Source organism: Sturnira hondurensis, unplaced genomic scaffold (genome assembly GCF_014824575.4).
Source record: "Sturnira hondurensis isolate 20B ecotype Veracruz unplaced genomic scaffold, ASM1482457v3 Scaffold0011472, whole genome shotgun sequence".
Taxonomy (NCBI): Eukaryota; Metazoa; Chordata; class Mammalia; order Chiroptera; family Phyllostomidae; genus Sturnira; species Sturnira hondurensis.
Genome location: NW_028084103.1, coordinates 630,015 through 651,447, shown reverse-complemented (window position 1 = coordinate 651,447; position 21,433 = coordinate 630,015). Strand labels below are relative to the sequence as shown.

The following is a 21,433-nucleotide window of genomic DNA, read 5'->3' as shown; positions in this document are numbered from 1 at the left end:
GCTTATATACACTTTATTCTTTTTGAAGTAGATTTGTAGTTCCATGTTTGGTTTACAGTGGTTAATATTGGCAAGGAGAGGCCACTAGTAAGTGAGGGGAAAATTAGTCATGAGTTAAAATTTGGTTCCATATTATCCAAGTGAATAATCCATATATACTAACCAAGACTTAAGTTATATAAATCATTACTTCAATCCTCCTCTACACAAACTCAAAGTTTAGTAGGATCATAAAACAGCCTTCGTCAGATAAACAAAAATCCTATCTCCACCACAGACTGAGGAAAATATTATGAACTAAGTTTAGACATGAATTGAAACATAAGTCAGGAGAACCTAGTATTCAATGGGCTAAAAGTTAAGATCTCTTGAATCCTATATCCCGGAATATGAATTGCTTAGGAATCGTACAGATAGTTCACATGATCCCGGCCCAGCCACTGACTGAAGATCCTACCTTTCTTTGTTTTCCACTATAAATATGCAAAGTTGTAGCTTAAAATTAGTTATTTCAAGGTCTTTCTTCTTTTATTCTGAATCCTAACTGCTAAAATCTGTGCGTTCATTGTTCCAGGTTGTATATGATGAAGGGCCGCTCTATGTCTTCTCCCCAACAGAAGAACTGAGGAAACGTTGGATTCACCAACTCAAAAATGGTGAGAATTACTTGGAAAATAAACATCTTTCCAAAGAAAGAAAGAAGGAAAGATGGAGGAAAGAAAGGAGAGATGGGGTAGGGGGAGAGGGAGAGAAGGGTACCACACACTAGGCTAACCCAATTCTACCACTTTCTCTCTGTAGGGCAATGTTGTAATTGTAGTTATTTCCATTTCTCTATTTATAAAAAGTCCCATTTAAAAAAACTTTTGTTTACTTTTTTAAAGAGAGGGGAAGGGAGGGAGAAAGAGAGAGAGAGAAATATCAATGCGTGAGAGATACATGGTTGCCTCTTGCATATACCCAGCTGGAGACCTGGCCCCCAACCCTGGCATGTGCCCTGGCTAGGAATCGTACCAGTGACCTTTCAATTTGCAGGCCAGCTCTCAATCCACTGAGTCACACCAGCCAGGGCAAAATGTCCCATTCTTTACACTGATTATAAGGGTAGTATGGTGTGGCATTCCATGGTTATTGCAATTTTTTGAAAACTAAGTATGTAATACTCAGTTCAAAAAAAAGATGATTATGAGAGTGCTTGTAGTCAGAGTACAAAACCTGGTTCCCTGCCCTCTTCTACCACTAATAAGCAAAGTATCTCTGGCAAGTAGGCCAACAAGTTTCTTTGAGGCTTGCTTTCTTTTTCTGAATTAGGAATAATAATAATGCCTGCTATATCTACCTCCAAGTTTGTCTTAAGGGTCAAATGATGAGATATATGTGAAAGCACATGAAAAACTGTAAAGCAGGGTACATATCTTTATTGCAGATAAATAGTTTCCAAGGAATTATTTCATATTCCTAGCTTTATGAGGATCTAAACTTGAACATAGTTTCAGCATTTCATATAAGCCATACAGTGTGCTCAGATAAACTTGACCATAAATGCTGTAGCACAGGATGCATGCACACATATTTGCGTGTATATATAGCTACATGTCAAGTGACTGAGAGATTAACTGGTTGACTTGGCATCAGGAAAGCCTGCCTAGAGAAACAGGAAGGATGGCAGACTGATAACGGCATGGTTGAGTTATTGCATGACAGCCCTTTGTCTTAATAACATTTAGATTCTGATACTCAGTAGCTGGTTATACCAGCTCTGTCCACTCCCTTGAATGCAAGTCAATTGTTCAAAATAAAAATTATCAAAAATTTCAAGCTAAAAGAGGAGTAAAGAAGAGAAAGGTCATTTATTGGATTGTTGCTATGTGCCAGACACCAAGCTAAATAATTTATATTTATTTTCTCATTTAATTTTTATAGCAACCTTGGGCAAAACAACAATAATAACTAATTCTTAATGAGCACTTACTATGGGCCAAGTAGTTCTAATGTACTAGCTCATCAAACCCTCAAAACAAACTCATGACGTGTATTATTCACCTATTTACAGAGAAGGGACTGACACTCAAAGAGGTTAAGTAATTTGCTCAACAGCACACAGCTAGTGAGTGGGGAAACCTGGATTGTTACCACATCCCTAGGTCTATATGACTCCACAGACTAAGCTCATAATACAGTTTTGTGCTGCTTGGTTCTCTAGCCCAGAAACTGCACCTGCAGTTGGGTGCAAGATACAGTCATGTACTGTCTCAGGACATTTTGGTCAACAACAGACTATTTCATAACAGACTACATATATGACAGTGGTTGCATAAGATTATAATGGAGCTGAAGAATTCTTATGATCAGTAACATCACAGTGCAACCCATTACTCACGTACTTGTGGTGATGCTGGTATACACACGCCTACTGAGCTACTACTACTCATGCAAAAGTGCAGAAATACAATTATGTATATTACATAACACTCGATAATAATAATAAACAACAACAGTACTGGTTTGTGTATTTACTGTATTACACTTTTATGGTTATTTTAGAGTATACTTTTTCTACTTATAAAAAATGTTTGCTGTAAAACAGTATGCCATTTTTACATTAGCAGCAGCTTCATACATCTAGTGTTTACCACATCTCTGTATTACATAATTTTCTCTTGTGATTGATTTAATCTTGTGTAGTTTTGTACAAGTAGCATGCTATATAGGCTTGTAGTCTATGAGTAATAGGCTATAACATAAGCCTAGGTGTGTAGTAGGCTATATCATTTAGGTTTGTATAAGTACACTCCATCATATTCACACAATGATGGAATTGCCTGATGACACATTTCTCAGAACCTATCCCTGTCATTAGGCAGTACATGATTGTATTCTAGAGTGAGGCTATGCTGAGTATTACAAGCAGGTGATATCTTGTATCACACAGTTTAGTTCTTGGTATGTTTTGAGATAAGAGGCTTGCTTTAGCTCTGGAAGTGCAAAACAATCAAATGCTTCAGTAGTGCTTAGTATGATCCAGGAGCCTCTAAGTTCTTTACCAGTATTAATTCATTTCTTCTTCATATTAACCACATGAGGCAGTTATCTTTATCATCCTCATTTATAAATGAGAAAACTGAAGTATAGAGAGATTAAATAATTTGCACAAAGGCACTCAGTTAATAAGTGTCAGGGTCAGGCTTTGAACTCCATGCTCTGAATGAACAGGCTATTTCCAAGCCAGGGAAATATTTACAGGGGCTTAGATAAGAGCTCCAGAGGGTATATATATTTATATTTATTTGTTTCTCTCCACAGTGCCTCACATAGTGCCTTGTACAAAGAAAGAGACCAACGAATAGTTGTGTTAATTGATTTTTCTGTAGGAGTACACAACCACCACTAAAAAGTGCTCCACATTGATGGAAAGCTAAGATTTAGTTTGGGAATAGCGGAGGGTGGATATATTAGCTGAAGGAGAAACAAAAGAGAAAAATGAGCATATGCAAGTTACTAACTCCTTTACACTTCAAATACTAATTTCAAAATCAATTGTAGGTTAGCCCAACAAAAATTAATTGAGTGCCTACTATATTCAAGGTGCAAGTAATGGCCAAGAATAAGAATAACCAATTGTAAATTTGTCTTATTGACACAGATGTTACCCTTACTATGTTGATTATGCACTTCTATTAAAGGTCATTAAGTAAGTAAAATTACTGTAAAAATAAAGCCAAAACAAACAAACAAACAGAAAACATAACCACTTCAGTTTGATCATTTCTATGGGTAGGTACAATTCTACCTTCCCTTCCCTTCTTATGTTTTACTGAAGGCATTTTTTTCCATTTGTTCTAAACCCGGGTGTATGTCTTGCTGAACCTACTTGGGCTGACAACCTGAGCCAAAAAGTAGGTGCCTTACAACCAAAACCATAGTTGCTGAGAGATTTAGATGCAAGTTCTAACAACCCCAGGGCAGACCTAGGTGCTAGTAATGCCAATAGGGTGATAGTCTAGGAGCCATAAAATCCCACTCTAATGATATTATCCCACTTTAGGGTAAAATGCACCAATTAAAAATCATTAACATGAGAATGCGACTTCATCAGAACCTTGGCTGTCTCTCTGTGAAGAGGCATGAGGGACCCTTCTGAGGTGCTAGATCTGAGTGGTGGTTAAACAAATGGTAAACAAGTGGTAGACAAATGTGGTTAGCTGTATACCTTAGATTTGTGTACTTTAGGATATGTAAGTTACATCTCAGTTTAAAAAAGTAGAGCCTCAGGTACCTCATATCCAGCTGCCATCTTCTTCAGTGGTACCTTCCATGCAAAGATTGTATGCTTGAGGACTCAGCCTTAAGCTCTCTTCTTCCACTTCTTTGAACATGGCAGTGGACACTTCTATGTTACAGCACCACACATATTTGGCTATATTCGCTCTAGAATCTTTGTTTATTCAATCTCAATAGAGCCTATCCTAATTGCAATTTTAAAAATAAGCAAATTATATTACCTTGCCAAAATGAATAAGAGTGGCCTTGGCAAAACTCCAACAACTAGTATAGGGGAAAAATTCATTCATTCCTGGAACAGAATTTTAGATATTGTCCTGATAAACATGGACATGAAACACCAATTCATCTAGTACTTAAAGAATGTGCACCAACCATTAGTGCTTCATTACGCATTGGTGAAGTAAACTGTCTCTCCTAGCCTTCCTACTTGAACACTGTCTTAGCTGTCGTAACAAAATTACATAGACCAAGTGGTTCAAACAACAAAAATTTATTTCTCACAGTTTTGGAAGCTGGGGTGTTCAAAGTCAAGGTGCCTATGATTTGGTTCCTGGTGAATATGCTGGCCTGGCCTGCTGACTGGCCAGTTTCTCACTACATTCTCACATGGCACAGAGACAGAGAATCTCTCTCTTGAGTTGCTTCTTACAATGGCATTAATCCCATCATGAGGATTCCACTCTCATGACCTAATTCCCCCTCAAAGGCCTCCTCTCCCAATACCATTCCACTGGGAGGCTTCATAATATGAAGTTTGGAGGACTCAAACATTCAGTCCACAACAGATACTCTGCTTTTGCAATTCTCTCCTAAGTTGCTGGAAATACCAGCTCTGGATTAGCCAACAAAAAAGTGGCATCATCTTAGAATGACCTCTTAAAAGGCAGACATTATTTGGTAATGCAGGGTGGGTTCTTAATGTGTGTGCTGGAGGCAGGGGCAAGAAGCCTTATGTTCCCTCATTAGCATATTACCATAGCTTAGTTTATCAGAGTAACTAGTTGTTAAGAATTCTTGGCATATCTACCGGTGTCCAGACCTGCACCCAAGGGCATTCAAACCCCTGGGTGAAAGGTAGTGGCATGAGGGGAGAAGGGAGAGGTGATTGAATCAATTAGTTCTTGATGAGATGAGTATATGGAATGTTGTTTAGAATTGCCGGTACCTGGTAATAATAAAAGTCAGATAGATGTTTGGTTGGTTTTACTATTATTTTAAAAACTCTCTATGGACGATGCAGTCCCTTATAGCTTGCACCCCATCTGAATAGCTCTCACTACCATGCAGTAGTGAAGGGGAGTGCTGAAAAAGTGAGGAGGCAGGGTGGGCAAAGTAGAGTGATTAGAAATTTTCAAATTCATATTTACAAAAACATCAAGATAGCACTTAGTTTTATTTTATTTATTGATTTGAGAGAGAGAGAAAGAGAAAGAAAAACATCAATTTGTTTTTCCACTTATTTATGCATTTATCAGTTGATTCTTGTATATGCCCTTGTGGGGGATAATTGAACCCGAAACCTTGGCATATCAAGATGACACTAACCAAATGAGCTACCTAGCCAGGGCACCACTTTCCTTTTAAGACAGCACATTTAATCCTTTACACCTGGCCACCAGAAGCTTCTAGGCCTCCTTGAAAGCCTTAAGTGGGTAGAATATGACTCACAAGCTCTTAAGGACTGGATTTGGTCTTTAGTGAGAAAGGTTTTGTTTTGTTATCTTTTTTAAAAAGTTATATAGGGATTCTTCTTATCAGTAAAGGCCGAAACGTGTACGTCCTCAAATGCGTATATTCTTAGACTAGCCTAGGTCTTTGCCCCAATGCTAGCTATTGTCAATTATTTCAGTTGTCTTTGCTTCTCTGTTATCTAACATGATCCCAGGATGACTTGCCTAATTAACTTCATGTTAAGGTCCTTGAGATGCGACAGTATTATACTATAATCAAGGTATGAGTAATGGCCAAACCGTAATACCAATTCCTCCTATCTACAGACCACTTTATTCTTTACAAAGTATTTTGGCTTCTGGGAGATCTTCTGAGTCTCACAAATCTGGAACAGAAATGGAGCTACTGAGTTTATCTCCCACAATGAGTTAAACCCACCTTGGTGGCCCTAGGTAGATTGAAACCATGTTTATTCTAGACAGAATCGAGAGGGAAAGTAACCTTCATTTGCCCCTGAGCTCACTCCATTGACTAGTCTATGAACACAGAAAGCATGATGCAGAAGTTCTTACTAAGTCAAATATCTCTAAAAGATCACTTAGGGAGCTGAGACATTGGTATATTGAAAGCTGGAGTAAGAGTTTGGCTTCGCTGAATTGCGTCCCTTTCTGGAAAAGTATATCATAATCAATAGCTTCCTTGCAAGAAGACTGTAATGGCTACATGGGAAAATGTAGATAATATATTTTTGGTTTGGGGCTCTGGAGACTTCAGATACTCTTATCATATGGGCCAAGAGATAGTCATCCTGATTGACCACTGAAAATAACTGCACGGAAAATCTCTAGGGCCAGGCATGGAAGCCAACTGACCCTGTTGTCTGCTTCCCTTCAGGTGGCTGATGAAGGGGCAGTTGTTTGATCTCTCTTTTCTCTTCTCTTCTGTTTCAGTAATTCGGTATAACAGTGATCTGGTACAGAAATACCACCCTTGCTTCTGGATTGATGGGCAGTATCTCTGCTGCTCTCAGACAGCCAAAAATGCTATGGGCTGCCAAATTTTGGAGAACAGGAATGGAAGTAAGAGATCTGATCAGTATTATTTCTCCCTCCTTTTACTCTATCACCCTCTCTCTCTCAAAGGTCTATCAAACCCAGGTTTGTACATTTTGCCCATGGCAAAAAGGGGCCAGAGGAGGGGCTGAAATTCAGCTGGTGTTCTGTTCTTCAATCTGTATAACCTGCCACAGGGCTGTACCCACACAGACTTTTCCTATCTTGCAAAGCCTCAGACAAACCTGCCTCCAGGCCTTTTCCTAATATGCATTCTGTATCATCTCTGGTATCTTATTTTGTAGGTTTGAAACCTGGGAGTTCTCACCGGAAGACAAAAAAGCCTCTTCCCCCAACACCTGAGGAGGACCAGGTACACAGGGGAATTGGGTGCTGCTTACAGCTCAGATAGAAAATTACGGTCACCTCGGTAAACACACTGAAGTCTTAGAATTTCCCTGAGACTCAGTACTATTAATTGATAGTCTTTCTCAAATGTGGAATTTGTCCTAATTAGGACTTCCACTTTCATTGGAAAGATAGAGGGCTATTTGAAAGCTCTTGACAACCATTTAATCCAATCACCTGTTTGAAACAAAATGAATCTCTATTTTTTAAAATGAAAGATATTTTCAAACATTAAGTTGAAATAATTTAATAGGGAGCACCCATATACATAATACCTTCATCCTACCACTAAGATATTACCTCAAACTTGCTTTTCTTGTTTACATTTTGAAGTCTAGAAAGCCCTTCCTCATATATAGGCAGACCTTGGAGCTATTTTGAGTCTGGTTCCAGACCACCAAAATAAAACGAGTCATAATATTTTGCTAGTGGAGGGTCTTGCCTTCAATTTGTAAAAAAAAAAAAAAAAAGAACATCTGTGAAGCACAATAAAGGAAAGCAGAAATCATTATGCTCATTTTACAAACAATGAAACTGAGATTCAAAGCCACTTAGTAGACCCATGAGCCAGTTTAGTGCCAAGTAGTTTTTCTGACTGTGTTTTTCTCTGGAAGCTTTAAAAATACTGATGTCTGGCTCTGTCTGGTGTGGCTCAGTTGGTTGGAGTGCCATCCCATAACCGAAAGGTTGTGGGTTTGATTCCCAGTCAAGGCACATATGTAGTGTGTGGATTTGGTCCCTGATCCAGGTGCATACAATCCCTGGTCCAGGAGCACACAGGGGGCAACCAATCAATACTTCCCTCTCACATCAGTGTTTTTCTCTCTCTCCCTTCCTCTCTTTCTAAAAGCAATGGAAAAGTGTGCTAGGGTGAGGAAAAAACAAAATACTGATGTCTGGGTTCCATCTTCAGAGATTTAGATGTAATTGGTCTGGGAAACTGCTTGGGTATCAGGATTGTTAAACAAATGTTCCCTACATGATTCTGATGCGCACCACAGACTGAGAACCCCTGCGTAAGTGCTTAAAAATGGATGCTGAATAAATGTTTTATTATGCCTGATTTGGGTTATAATGGTGTGTCTAGTAAGACAGAGAATTGGCAGAGAAGAGAGTATTTGATGTCTAGCCAAACCATCCTACTTTTTTTGTTCTCATATTTACACAGATCTTGAAAAAGCCACTGCCTCCTGAACCAACTGCAGCACCAGTCTCCACAAGTGAACTTAAAAAGGTTGTAGCCCTTTATGATTACATGCCAATGAATGCAAATGATCTACAGCTGCGGAAAGGTGATGAATATTTTATCCTGGAGGAGAGCAACTTACCCTGGTGGCGAGCACGAGATAAAAATGGGTGAGCCTATGACAGCCAATCCTGAGCCTTGTTTAGGCTGTCCAACCACAGACATGTAAAGTCCTGCAGCGTAATTGCCCTGCTTGGTATTCCAATCAGAAATTGTTCTTTCCACACCAGGATGAATAGACTGTCCCTCCAAGTGCTTCCCAGAGTGTAGCTCTACATGTGGCCATCTCTCTGAGACTGTAGAGTCTGGCCCACATATTGTCATGCACAAATCACCAATGCCACATGTGCAGAAGCTACACATTTCACTAGCCATGCATCTGCAACACGGTCCTCTTTAGGGAAGGACATCGTTTGTGTACCTCCATTTGAGATTTGTTCTAAGCTCGGGGATATGGGCATATGAATCAGTCTGTCCCCCAAGATGGGGAGTGCTGGATGACCTACCACAATGTCTTCTCTACAGGGAGGAAGGCTACATCCCTAGTAACTATGTCACTGAAGCAGAAGACTCCATAGAAATGTATGAGTGAGTATGCTTATGTTTCCAGTGTACAATCTTCCGAGAGAAATAAAATATAGTATACACTTTTTTTTGCAGTTTCAACAAAATTTTGGCCCTAGCTGGTGTGGCTCAGTGGATGGAGCACCAACCTGTGAACCAAAAGGTTGCTGGTTCAATTCCTTGTCAGGTTACATGCCTGGATTGTGGGCCAGGTCCCCAGTTGGGGGCATGTGAGAGGCAACCAACTCTTGCACACTGATGTTTCTCTCCCTCTCTTTCTACCTTCTTTCCACTCTCTGAAAGTAAAAAAAAATAAAATCTTTAAATAAAATAAATTTTCTTATAAAAAATTTTTATTTCAAGTACTTATTAAAATCATTGCCAACTAAGTCAATGATGCCACCACCCCAAGTTAGGACCCATGTCTTAACATAAACACCCTTTGCTTATGAGACCTAAAGACATCACCACACCCTTGAAATCCAGAAGGACTACACTCAAAGATAGAGTTGGACAGCCTTCTAGGAAACATTTTGAATGGGTGAAAATGTCAAACTTCTGCCATTGTCTTTTTTTCTTAATCATAGAAGTGGGTTTTCCTTAAGTGCCCTATTCCTGGTCCATTCCCTGAAACCCTTTGCCACCTGTTTTTGCCCTCTACTTCCATGAAATTTCAGTACCAGCTGGGCTTTGAGAAAGGGATGCAGTTGTGCTTTACACATGGTAAGCACTCAATAAATAGGGGTTGAGTGAATTGACTGAATCACTAGGATGAACAAGACTTGGAGGGCACTCTAATCCCGTAATCAATTACACCATGACCTAGGAGCTACTCAAGTACTCTCCCTTTACAGGTGGTATTCCAAACACATGACTCGGAGTCAAGCTGAAGAACTGCTAAAGCAAGAGGTAAGTGAGCCACCACAAGCAAATGGCATTCTCTTGAACAAAAAAATGAGGACACTGAATTGAGGACTTGCTGCTGCCCACCACTTCCAGGCAAGGAAATGTCAGGGTCATCATTTTATGAGGTCCCAATTAAACTTTTCAGTATCAAAAGCAATGCATTTGCAGCTGAATCATGGAAGTTGGCAGTGAAATCAGGAGTTGTTCTATTTTATTCCAGGTTTGGGCTGGTGGGGTGCAGATGTGAGCACCACTTCCTCCTTACAGTCAGCTTCTTTTTTGTTGTTTCAGGGAAAGGAAGGAGGTTTCATTGTCAGAGACTCCAGCAAAGCTGGAAAATATACTGTGTCTGTGTATGCTAAATCTACAGGGTGAGTGCTACTGTTCCAAGGCCACAGGGACAAAACACAGGGGAGCACTCACAACTGCTCTTTAATGGTGTGCCCCTCGTACTTCCTCTGTCCCGGAAACTCAAAACTCATTTCACTTAACTTCTTGTGCCTTGGGTAACCCTTGACCCCAAGTTGCTGACTTAGAATCCACTTCTTCAGGGACCCTCAAGGGGTGATACGCCATTATGTTGTGTGTTCCACACCTCAGAGCCAGTATTACCTGGCTGAGAAGCACCTTTTCAGCACCATCCCTGAGCTCATTAACTACCATCAGCATAACTCTGCAGGTGAGTATCGGGGCCACAGAAGAAGGGTGTGACAAGTGCCAGAAGAAGCAATTCAGAACAAGGTGATGAAGGGAAGAATAAGCCTAACAAGGCAGTCAATACAAATTAGCTGTCAAAGCCAGTCCCTATGATGCTTGGTGGAGGTCAATAAAAGAACTTGTACCCATAGGGACTGATTTCTCATTTGAAGATTCATGCTCAGTGCTAAGGAAGGACATAGATGAGAGTGGTGATTAATGAATCAGCAAGTATTCATTGAGTTACTACTGTGTACTCAGCAATTTCCTCAGTACTAGAGAAGAATGCAGGAAAATTATTAATCAAGGTCCTTGCCCTCAAATTAAATGGGGTTATAAAACAGCTTGTAAGTATAGTAAGTCCTCATTTAATGCCACTGATAGATTCTGAAACTTTAAGCAAAACAATGTGTAACAAAACCAACTTACCATAGACTAATTGATATAAAGAAGTGTTAAGTTTCTATGGCAGCACACCAACATTATAAAAAAATGACACTATTCAAGGACCTGCTGTAGTGTAAATATTCTAAAGACTGAGAGACTGGTAAAAGAAAAAGCTTCATAGAGAAGGTAGTAACGTGAGTTAAGCCTAGACTGGGAGGTGGGGATATGTTTAGTTGGGGAGTGTATTTCAATGAATATTTTCTTTTTTGTTTCCGGAAATTCTTTTATGAAAGGAAAAACTTCCAGAAAAATTTAGGTTTGTGAGCATCTTCTGGGATTCAAAATGTACTAGAAAAGTGAACATCAGAAGTGTGGGGTTTTAAACGAGGGTGTATGCGGTATCCCACCCCCTATGCTGCATGAGGAACATGACCCCCTCTGTATGTTTCAGGACTCATATCTAGGCTCAAATATCCAGTGTCTCAACAAAACAAGAATGCACCTTCTACTGCAGGCCTGGGCTACGGTAACTGCTTATTTCTCTAGGGTAGGGTGGACTGTCCGGGTACAAAGACTGGCTTTCACCCAATTAGACCTTGCCTGGCAAGTGTCCTTGCAACACATTGTTCTGCACCAGCTGTCTCAAGGAAAGTTAAGACAGAGCCAAACAAAAGTTATTTAATTATTATTTTATCCCTCTGGTGGCTCCTACTGGGACTGCAAAAACATAAACTCTTAAAGGGATTACTTTTTAAATTATGGTTTTTAAAAAAACATAATCATAAAGCATTTTAAGATGTTGACTTTATGGATGACTTGCACCTAAAATTCCCAGATTTCTCTAACCAGTAATCCCTTGTCCCTGAGATTTACCTGAGCAAAGATGTATTAGTACTCCTGAGAATTTCCTTTTTACTGTTTGCCTATTTCTACCTTCACTAGAGATTCTTATCTATTGTAGGAATTATACATATAGGACTCTCAAAGATTCACACTAAGGCTTTGTTGTTGTAGGATCATGGGAAATTGATCCAAAGGACCTGACCTTCTTGAAGGAGCTGGGGACTGGACAATTTGGGGTAGTGAAGTATGGAAAATGGAGAGGCCAGTATGATGTGGCCATCAAGATGATCAAAGAAGGCTCCATGTCTGAAGATGAATTCATTGAAGAAGCAAAAGTCATGATGTGAGTTATAGCCCAAAGTAAACTCTCAATCCAGTTACTGGAGTCTAGGTATTACCAGGACAACCCACTCTGGTTTAACATGACTTTTAGTGAAGGAGATTTGGAACCAGAGCCTGAGGCCAACCTTTTGTTGGTGGGAGTCCTTATTTCTAAGGTAATCATTTATCTGCCTTAGACATTGGTTGAGATGAGTGTTGATCATGGGTGCTTACCATCTCAGTAGCATTTCAGAGTGGTTGTGGAAAATGAGACTTTCCAAAGGAAGACTGATTCTCATTTACCCCTTGATTTGTTTCCTGTTCTATTGATGCTCACTGTCACATATTAGGCACCGTTGGAACTTAGGGTGGGAAGGAGGACAATCAACTTGCTATTGTGGTCCCTTATCTGACACTCTAATCCCAGACCAACCCCTTTCTACCCCAGCCCTTTTCTGACTGGTATGCAGAGCCAGAAGGGCAGGACTGATTCATTACCTCTCCTGTAGGAATCTTTCCCATGAGAAGCTGGTACAGTTGTACGGTGTCTGCACTAAACAGCGCCCCATCTTCATCATCACTGAGTACATGGCCAATGGCTGCCTACTGAACTACCTGAGGGAGATGCGCCACCACTTCCAGAGTCAGCAGCTGCTGGAGATGTGCAAGGATGTCTGTGAAGCCATGGAATACCTGGAGTCAAAGCAGTTCCTCCACAGAGACCTGGTGGGATCTCAGAAGTATTGGCCTGGAATCAAGGGCTGAGGGGGTGGAAGTAGCAGAGGAAAACATATCATACATGAATGAGGAGGGTTGCTGAACCTATCATTTCAGTTTTATCTACAAAACACTGAGAGATAGGTGAGCCTCTGCCCAGTGGTCAGTCAGTCAAGGATCTCCAGCCTCAACATCACAAGTCCTGCCATGGTGGAAACTAGAGCACTCACTCACTTCTAGCCCCATACTACACTAAAGAAATAGTGGGGTCTTTCAGGGGCAGAAGGCCAATGCTGCTTCCCAAAGGGGCTGCTCCTGGCCAAAGGCCATCATTTGGTTACATGAGTCACAAACTGGAGCCTGTGGGTATATGTTATTTTTTAATATTATATATTATCAAACACTTAAAAAGAAACATTTCATTTTTTTAAAGATGAATTTCTGGCTTCTCTTGAAAGTCTGTACAATCTTGTAACACCAGATCCACAGTCTCACAGGCCATGCTAACAGTGGGCTGGAGTTGAGTAGCAGCTCCTACTTTAGACAAGCCAAATTCTCTGTAATTTCCAGCCACCCCACTTTACTCTCTCACTTTACCTGCCTGGCCTCTAGAGGCATGACTTTGTGCCCCTGCTTATTTTAACCTGGACAAGGATCAGAGGGCCCTAGTCCCACTGGCAGACAAGCAGAAATCTAAGCTCTCTTGCCTTCTGTTCTCCCAAAATTCTCTCAGTGCAGGATGGGGTGTTGTGGAATTGCCAATGTGAATGAAATGATTCTGCATGTCCTCAGTTATTACTACACATATCAGGTTGCTTTACGTGTGGTGGAAATACATCAACATTTCTCAGTGTCAGCTGACTCCTATAAGGTGGAAAGGTGTCTCTAGTTGAAAGAGATGAGACTACCCTGGCTTCACTCCCCTGGTGGGCAGAAGTTTTGTGCCTTTAACCTGTGTGCCAGGGTTGGAGTCTCACTGCTATCTGTTGTACTACAGGCAGCTCGAAATTGTTTGGTAAATGATCAAGGAGTTGTAAAAGTATCTGACTTCGGCCTGTCCAGGTAAGTGTGTCTTTTTCTTCTTTCACTCCAAAAGTAAAAATAGCACAGTACAAACTTAAGGAGACATTACAATGTTCAATCCTTTCCCCCTTTTTTTCTCATTCTAGTCTTTTTCAACTTCCTTCTCTGAATGATTTGTTGCATCTTTCACCCTTTTGTTTTATTGTTATATTCCCTCCTCCTCCTTTCTCCTTCCCTTTTTAAGTGAATTTTCCCAGTGCCTATCTTGATCTCTTAATCCTGTTGCCTTTATTTGATTCCTTCTTATTTCCTAATCAGTTTGTCTCACTGGCCACTACAGAATAGAAGGGAGGGAAGGAGTAGGATAGAGAACAGAAAAGGATAGAGAGGAGGAAGGGAGTACCTATTAGGTCTTATTTCACTTCACCTTCACTGTAACCAATTGTCCATCAGGGAAGCTAAATCAGATATAAGAACAGGAATATGTTTAAAAATAACATTTTTAAAACACACTGGCTGGCCTGTAGGCATGTATTTGTGCAATTCTTGTGACTGTGCCAAGAAAACCTAGACACATATCAAGCTCCCCAAATCCCAACAGTAAGGAGTCCTGAATCCTTTGCAGGTATGTTCTGGATGATGAATACACAAGCTCAGTGGGCTCCAAATTTCCAGTCCGGTGGTCTCCACCAGAAGTGCTTATGTACAGCAAGTTCAGCAGTAAATCTGACATTTGGGCTTTTGGTGAGTGGATAAGATTATGCAGTAGGGGAAAGACTCGAAGGCAGAGGAATGCAATAGGAAAATTGATACTTTGCATCCTGCACAGAGAGGTAATTTGTTCTTGCTTTCATTCCTCTAATCCTTAGGGAGTGCTTACTATGTCAGGCACCCCAGGATTTCTGTGAATAAAACCAGTAAATTGTACACAATCCCTGCCTTCTTAGAATTTATAATATATTACAATGAGGGCAACAAACAATTTATTAGGTATTTGATGGCTTCTGAATACTGATTATGTACCAGCACTCTGCCAGACCTTATAACCACAGAGACAAATATGATGCTACCTCTCTCTTGGAGGAGCTAATGGTCCAGTGCAACCCTGATTAGCCTCCAGTGTGGTCAGTACTATAGTGGAAGTTTGGACAAAATGCAAAAATCACAGAGGGGCAGTTCGGCTGAATCTACTTTTCGAGGTTGTTTTAGAAAGACTGGGAACCCTGATACCTGAAAAGACTGAAAACTGACTTACTACATTTTTTTCATTTCCTAGGGGTTTTGATGTGGGAAATTTACTCTCTGGGGAAGATGCCATATGAGAGATTTACTAACAGTGAAACCGCTGAACACATTGCCCAAGGCCTGCGTCTCTACAGGCCTCATCTAGCTTCTGAGCGGGTATATACCATCATGTACAGCTGCTGGCATGAGGTAAGTGTTTTATTGGGACCTGTTAAATTATTTTCTTGTACCTAGTTTCTCATTTAGCCAGCCAGGCACCCAGTCCCCACTCTCCCTGACTGCATGGAACTGCAAACATTTTAAGACCCTAGCCTGCACCCTAATCCTTCTATGGCCATAAACTTTTGGGGGCCCACTCCAATTCTCACTAAAGTATTATTATCAGACTCCAATAACAATTCAGCTTTAGGGAGAGGTAGTGATGTGAAGCCATGTCACCTATTATACACAGGCCGCCAAAAGCACTCAGACAAATGTATGGCATTAAAAATGAAAAGTCATTAAAATGTGTGTTCATTCTTTTGAGAGTCATTGGTCCTTTCTTCTACTTTATTGCCAACCTTTCCTGGCTGTGCCTCTAGGTGAGATTTTAAAAATAAAGGTGCTATGACCTGACAGGGAATGAAAATAGGTAGTGCTCTTTTAAAAAAATGGCACATTAGGGGGAATGTTGTATTTTGAAAACAAAGAACCCGTCCTACTATTACTGAAATGCTTTGCTGCTATCACCTTTGGTTCTTCCAGAGTTGTCTTCTCCACTCTTCAGTAGATCCTTGGCAACCCTAATTTGGCAACTTCAATATTTAGTAAAATAAAGGCTCAGCTTTTACTTCTGCTCCACTAGAAACAGGAAGACAATGTCCAACAAGCGCATATGTGAATCTGGAGCCCTTTTGGTGGGGTAAAAAAAAATGGGGATCTGGATAAGAGCATGGCATCTTTTCCTTCAAAAAATGACTGGGGTCACGAGGATAGTATGGAGAACCCCTTGGAGCCATTTCTCTTCTCTCTCCTGTGCCATTCAGGATTAAGGTTGAATGGCTATGCTCCCTCCCAATTAGGATATCCTTGTTCTGTTAGTTAACTGTTTCAGAGAGGCACTTTCCTCACAGCCTGTTTAAAGTGGTAATCTCCAAAGTGGATGTACATCAGAATCCTTGGGGTGCCTAAAACTATAGATGACTGGGCCCTATCTCAGAGATTCTGATGAGGTATGTTTGGAGTAGAACCCAGAAATATCTTTTTAATTTATTGATTTCAGAGAGAGAAAGATAAAGGGATGGAGAGAGAGAGAGAGAGAGAGAGAGAGAGAGAGAGACTTGTTGTTCCATTTATTCATGCATTCATTGGTTGATTCTTGTCTGTTCCCTGACTGGAGATTGAACCTGTAACCTTGGTGTTATCCGGACAACACTCCTACCAACTGAGCTACCTGGCCAAGGGCCCAGAAATTCAGATACTCATCTAGGTTTGAGAGCCACTGATTCAAAGGAACAAAAATTGATGGCTTTTTGGTTCTGATAAATTGAGATCTTTCTGGCATGACTATACCTTGAATCACTAAATACCTCAGAAGCTTATGGACCATGGCTGTCACAAAAGGCCTTTGTCTGCAAACCATACAGTATGTTCCAGGTGTTCAGGATCCCTGCCCAATGATGCATGCAGCCTATGGTCTTGAGATGTTCATTCCTTTGTTAATTTTGATGACGGGATGATAGAAACAGTGTTTGAAACCAAGCTAAAAATTATCAAAGCTTATAGGATTTCAGTTCTGTCAACCTCTTGCTTGGTAGCCATTTTTCAGTTGAAGGTACAAAATAAGAAGGCACTGGTGTACAATTACATAATGAACTTACCCTATTTTAATTAATGATCATCAGTTTAATTTGCAAATTGTCCTAATCATGTTAATAATCTGAGTTACTAAAGATGAAAAGTGCACAAGTATTTTACAGAGTGCTACTATTTCTTTCCTTTTTTTGTAATCAACAGGGTATGTTACTGGGCAGATAGTATATACTTAATAAACTTTTGCTGCTCTCTCATTGTATTTCCTTTGAATTCTAGATTTTTGCCCACTATAACATTGTGCTTTTTCTTTGGTTTTAGAAAGCAGATGAACGTCCCACTTTCAGAGTTCTTCTGAGTAACATCCTCGATGTCATGGATGAAGAATCCTAAACTCACCAATAAGCTTTCTGGTTCTACTCTCCTCCACAAAACCCAGTTTCACTTTCTCTGGAACAAACCCAGTCTACAGGCCCTGAAGCCTTTGTACTCTCACTGAATACAAAAAGACCCCTCCCTATATCTAGGGATGCCTTTCTTTTTTGCTTCCCTGGGATAATACCTTGTGAGCAAAGGCCATGGAATTATTGTGCCTGGTATTGTGCCCCAGAGAATAAATTTCCTGAGTATCAAGAGACTAAATTTGGGATGAAACATTTTGGCGGGAGGGGGGCGATGTAAATAGCCTCACAAGGGGTCCAACAGCTCTTTTGGATAGGCATTAGAGCTTATGGGAAGGGAGATCGAATTTGGCAAAAATAAAACGGTGTCACAGAAATGGGAGGGGAGGGTGTTTTGATAAAATAAAATTACTGGAAATCATAAAGGTTTCTTGCCATCTCGTTTATTTATGCAGCCTCCCTGAAATGCCCCATCTCAGTGTTCTATAAAATTGTTTTGTGGTATTAGTTTGGCATATTCTTGTCTTGAGAAATCAACAGGATCCTCGGCATTTATCCCCTCTGGCTCTGAGAAAATTCTGCCTCTGAATTTTCTGCTCTCAGATGAGTTCAGCTGGAGCCTCTTTCCCAAAGTCAGGAGGGGAAAACCCGGGACTGCTAAGAGAAGGACAGATCAGTCGGGCCAGGAACAAGGCACCTGGCAAAGCATGGAGTGGAGAACCTGGCAAAGCAGTAGACAAGGGTGGAACTGTTGAGCTGGCCAGGAATCGCCCATGTGGTCTGCAGTAACTTCCTTTTTTACTTGATTTTAAAAAAAAAACAAAAAAACTCTTTTCCGAATAAGGTCCGTACAACGATGGGCCTCTGGGATACAAGTCCTGAAACCTCAGTGCGCAGGCAAGGTGGGGATGCCCACAGGAGAAGGGCACACAGGTGGCCAAGAACAGCTCTTAGTCGGGGAGGGGAGGGAGGAGGGGCCACAGACAGCTATTAGGAGCGCCCAGCAACAGTGGAGGGCAGAGAGCTGTGTTGGGAGCACAAGCAGGAGCGAGCATAGCGGACCTGAGTGGAGTGCGCCAGCTAGGGGCAGAAGGTAGGTCCAGGAGGTTCTGACCAGGGTGGAACGCTAGGGCTGCTGGGAGGAGCGTTGTGAAGCAAGTGGGGCCCACGCGAAGTCTCCCGCAGGCGCAATGTGCTGGGGAGGGGGGGGGGGCGGTCCCCAAGGCACCGGATTCTGGTTCCGGTTCCGTCTCTCGGAGACACGTGAAGGTCGGTGAGTTGCTACGGAGTTCATTTCAGCACGCGTGGCTCTGCTGGGATGGATTCCTCTTCGTCATCTTCCGCCGCGGGTTTGGGCTCAGTGGACCCGCAATTGCAGCATTTCATTGAGGTGGAGACTCAGAAGCAGCGCTTCCAGCAGCTGGTGCACCAGATGACCGAACTTTGTTGGGTGAGGAGCCTGGGGCCGAGACATGGCCACCGTACCTACTTTCCCCTTGTCCTTTCCCCGCGGGACTCGGGGAGGAGGGAGCGCCCAACAGAACCCCTTGGTTTTAGTAGATTTCTCAGGCAGAACCGGGTGGGAGAAAAGGTGACTCCGTTTCTCAGGGGATTGTCATTCCAGACCTAGACTGTGTTGGTACAGAGGACTGAGGATCATAGAAGACTTATGCTGCTATCCCAGCCAGCACTTTAGGCGACTGAGGTTGAAGCTGCCTAGTGCTGATCAGCAAGACTGGTGAAAGAGTCCCCAATACTGGAATATAATTTTTGGAACTCCGAGTCCCAGGAAGTCAGCGAAACTCCTGTTCCCAGGCTCTTTGGGGTTTGCTTTGACTACCCAGTTTCTCTAACGTCACCTGTGACAAATGAGTGCCTCTAGCCTACTAACTATAAAAGTGGTATAATCTGTCCCAACGTACACACTTCCTTGCCTTTTTGATGGATTGTTTTGTAATATCAAGCTGTTTTGGGTCTGAAGGTTAAGGAATTGAGTATGCCCCCTGAGGGGACTTTGGCAAAAGGGTGGAAGGCATTTGGACCTTGGAATCAAAGTGTTCTCTGGCTGCCAACGACAGCATAACTGCTCTGCACTGTCATACAAAATGCACAGAGTTCAGAGGCCAAGGGTAATTTTCGTTGGCACAGGAGGGTCTGAGGCTTATGTACACAGCAGAGAATAATGACCAAAATTCATTTGAATTGCTTAACTTGAACTAGATACAGTCATCAGTTTCTGAAGGTTTTTTTTTTCCACAAATGTATGGTATTGCTGGACTGTGACCTTTAACAAATGGTTACTTAACTCCTGTCTGCCTTGGACCACAGAGCTTTCATTCTTTAAAAAAGAATATCTGTGATTCATTACATTCAGCCCAGTATTGAATGTGGTTAAGGACTCCTCTGAGAATTGGTAAGCTTTAGGAAAATTTATACAATTTCCCATTCACCTTATTTAAGATGGAATCAATAACCTCTGGCTTAAGTAGATAAGGTTACAGAATCTCAGGTCATAGATTTTCTTTTTTTCTTTGGTACATTTTTGGGTGTCTTGCTGCAACGATTTATCCTTTCACCCTTTTAATTCTGTAGTTAATTTAAATGCATTTCATACAGTTGGCATTGTGGAATTGTAACCAAATTCAGCAAAGGGTTAATTCACTTGTTAATTTGTCATTTTCCTTGTTTTATAATATGTCAACTCTACAATTTTCTGGTCCCTATGACATTAAGCAAAGTATCTCTATGTCACAGTTTCCCTTTGTAAAATGAAGATTAATAACATTACCTATTCTGTAGGGTTATGAGAATTTGATGTAAGATTGTGGAAAATTTCTTGCCACAAAATAATCTGCCACCTAATGCCACCCAATGTGAACTATGATTAATGCATCAGATACTGTTTTTAGGTGAAGTTTTTCTTTTAAACAAGTTACTCTTTCCTTTTTTTTTTCAAAATTCCCTTTTGTGATTCTTAATCTTGTCCTGACCAGGAAAAATGCATGGACAAGCCTGGGCCAAAGTTGGACAGTCGGGCTGAGGCCTGTTTTGTGAACTGCGTTGAGCGCTTCATTGATACAAGCCAATTCATCTTGAATCGACTGGAACAGACCCAGAAATCCAAGCCAGTGTTCTCAGAAAGCCTTTCTGACTGATTTCAGCCTTACTGTTTTCGAAAAGGAAGATAGTTGAAGAATGGTTGAAGAAAAGGCTATGGGGGCATTGGCTCCCACCTTTGGCACTCTTGGAGCATTTGGTCATCAGAGAATGAACAAAGACCAATTTTTTGTGTGTTTGGGGTTTAAGGGTCATATGTGTATTTGGTGTGTTTTTTTTAACATCAATCTTGTGAAAACAGTGGACAGATTAATGGAAAAGTTTCTTAGATGCATATTATTATTTGTAATACTGTGTTTTTCTCGAAGTACCATTAACTGCTTCCTACAATTTGGATACTGGAACTGCTTTCTATAATTTGAGAGTGGGACCACATGAGTAAAATCTGTCATTTGGGTGGACTCATTTCAGATTTCTAGGGACATGGATACACATCTTGGTGTCTCTGAGGAAGGACAGCAGTGGGGGAAGAGTAATTTGGTGCTTAACCATAGGCCTCCTTAACTAGTGTTTTGACCATCAGTGGTGGAAAAAATATGGCATGGTGCTTAACCATAGGCCTCCTTAACTAGTGTTTTGACCATCAGTGGTGGAAAAAATATGGCATGTTTATATAATACAGTTCAGCTTTCTAAATTATCTCCCTTATACTGTGATTTATTTAAAGTATGGTCTCAAGGCAGTACAGGCAGCTGAGTATCTAGAGGTCTTTAGTTATCAAGGAATCTAGCCAGTGAACATAATTCTCATTATGAAAGTGC

General features: G+C 41.1%; 2 protein-coding genes across 2 annotated transcripts in view; both read left to right on the top strand.

Annotated features, from left to right (window-relative positions):
* Positions 1 to 17,913, top strand: part of BTK (Bruton tyrosine kinase) — a 30,397-nt gene extending 12,484 nt beyond the window's left edge. Inside the window, exons 5-19 of the mRNA XM_037060194.1 lie at positions 575 to 656; positions 6,906 to 7,034; positions 7,313 to 7,380; positions 8,584 to 8,771; positions 9,187 to 9,249; positions 10,080 to 10,134; positions 10,423 to 10,502; positions 10,683 to 10,810; positions 11,666 to 11,740; positions 12,229 to 12,400; positions 12,888 to 13,104; positions 14,093 to 14,157; positions 14,744 to 14,862; positions 15,395 to 15,552; positions 17,476 to 17,913. Of these exons, the coding sequence (XP_036916089.1) occupies positions 575 to 656; positions 6,906 to 7,034; positions 7,313 to 7,380; positions 8,584 to 8,771; positions 9,187 to 9,249; positions 10,080 to 10,134; positions 10,423 to 10,502; positions 10,683 to 10,810; positions 11,666 to 11,740; positions 12,229 to 12,400; positions 12,888 to 13,104; positions 14,093 to 14,157; positions 14,744 to 14,862; positions 15,395 to 15,552; positions 17,476 to 17,547 (1,671 nt within the window). The 3' untranslated portion in view covers positions 17,548 to 17,913. The remainder of the gene's footprint in view (positions 1 to 574; positions 657 to 6,905; positions 7,035 to 7,312; positions 7,381 to 8,583; positions 8,772 to 9,186; positions 9,250 to 10,079; positions 10,135 to 10,422; positions 10,503 to 10,682; positions 10,811 to 11,665; positions 11,741 to 12,228; positions 12,401 to 12,887; positions 13,105 to 14,092; positions 14,158 to 14,743; positions 14,863 to 15,394; positions 15,553 to 17,475) is intronic.
* A 789-nt stretch (positions 17,914 to 18,702) lies between these two features.
* Positions 18,703 to 21,073, top strand: TIMM8A (translocase of inner mitochondrial membrane 8A). Its single transcript, XM_037060192.1, has 2 exons — positions 18,703 to 19,005; positions 20,549 to 21,073. Exons 1-2 carry the CDS (start codon positions 18,874 to 18,876, stop codon positions 20,708 to 20,710), a joined length of 294 nt encoding a protein of 97 aa, XP_036916087.1. The 5' UTR covers positions 18,703 to 18,873; the 3' UTR covers positions 20,711 to 21,073.
* Positions 21,074 to 21,433: the final 360 nt, after the last annotated feature.

Coding starts and splice junctions, on each gene's coding strand:
- TIMM8A (XM_037060192.1), top strand. CDS start 18,874: ATGGATTCCTCTTCGTCATCTTCCGCCGCGGGTTTGGGCTCAGTGGAC. Junction 19,006..20,548: donor AGATGACCGAACTTTGTTGG/GTGAGGAGCCTG, acceptor TGTCCTGACCAG/GAAAAATGCATGGACAAGCC.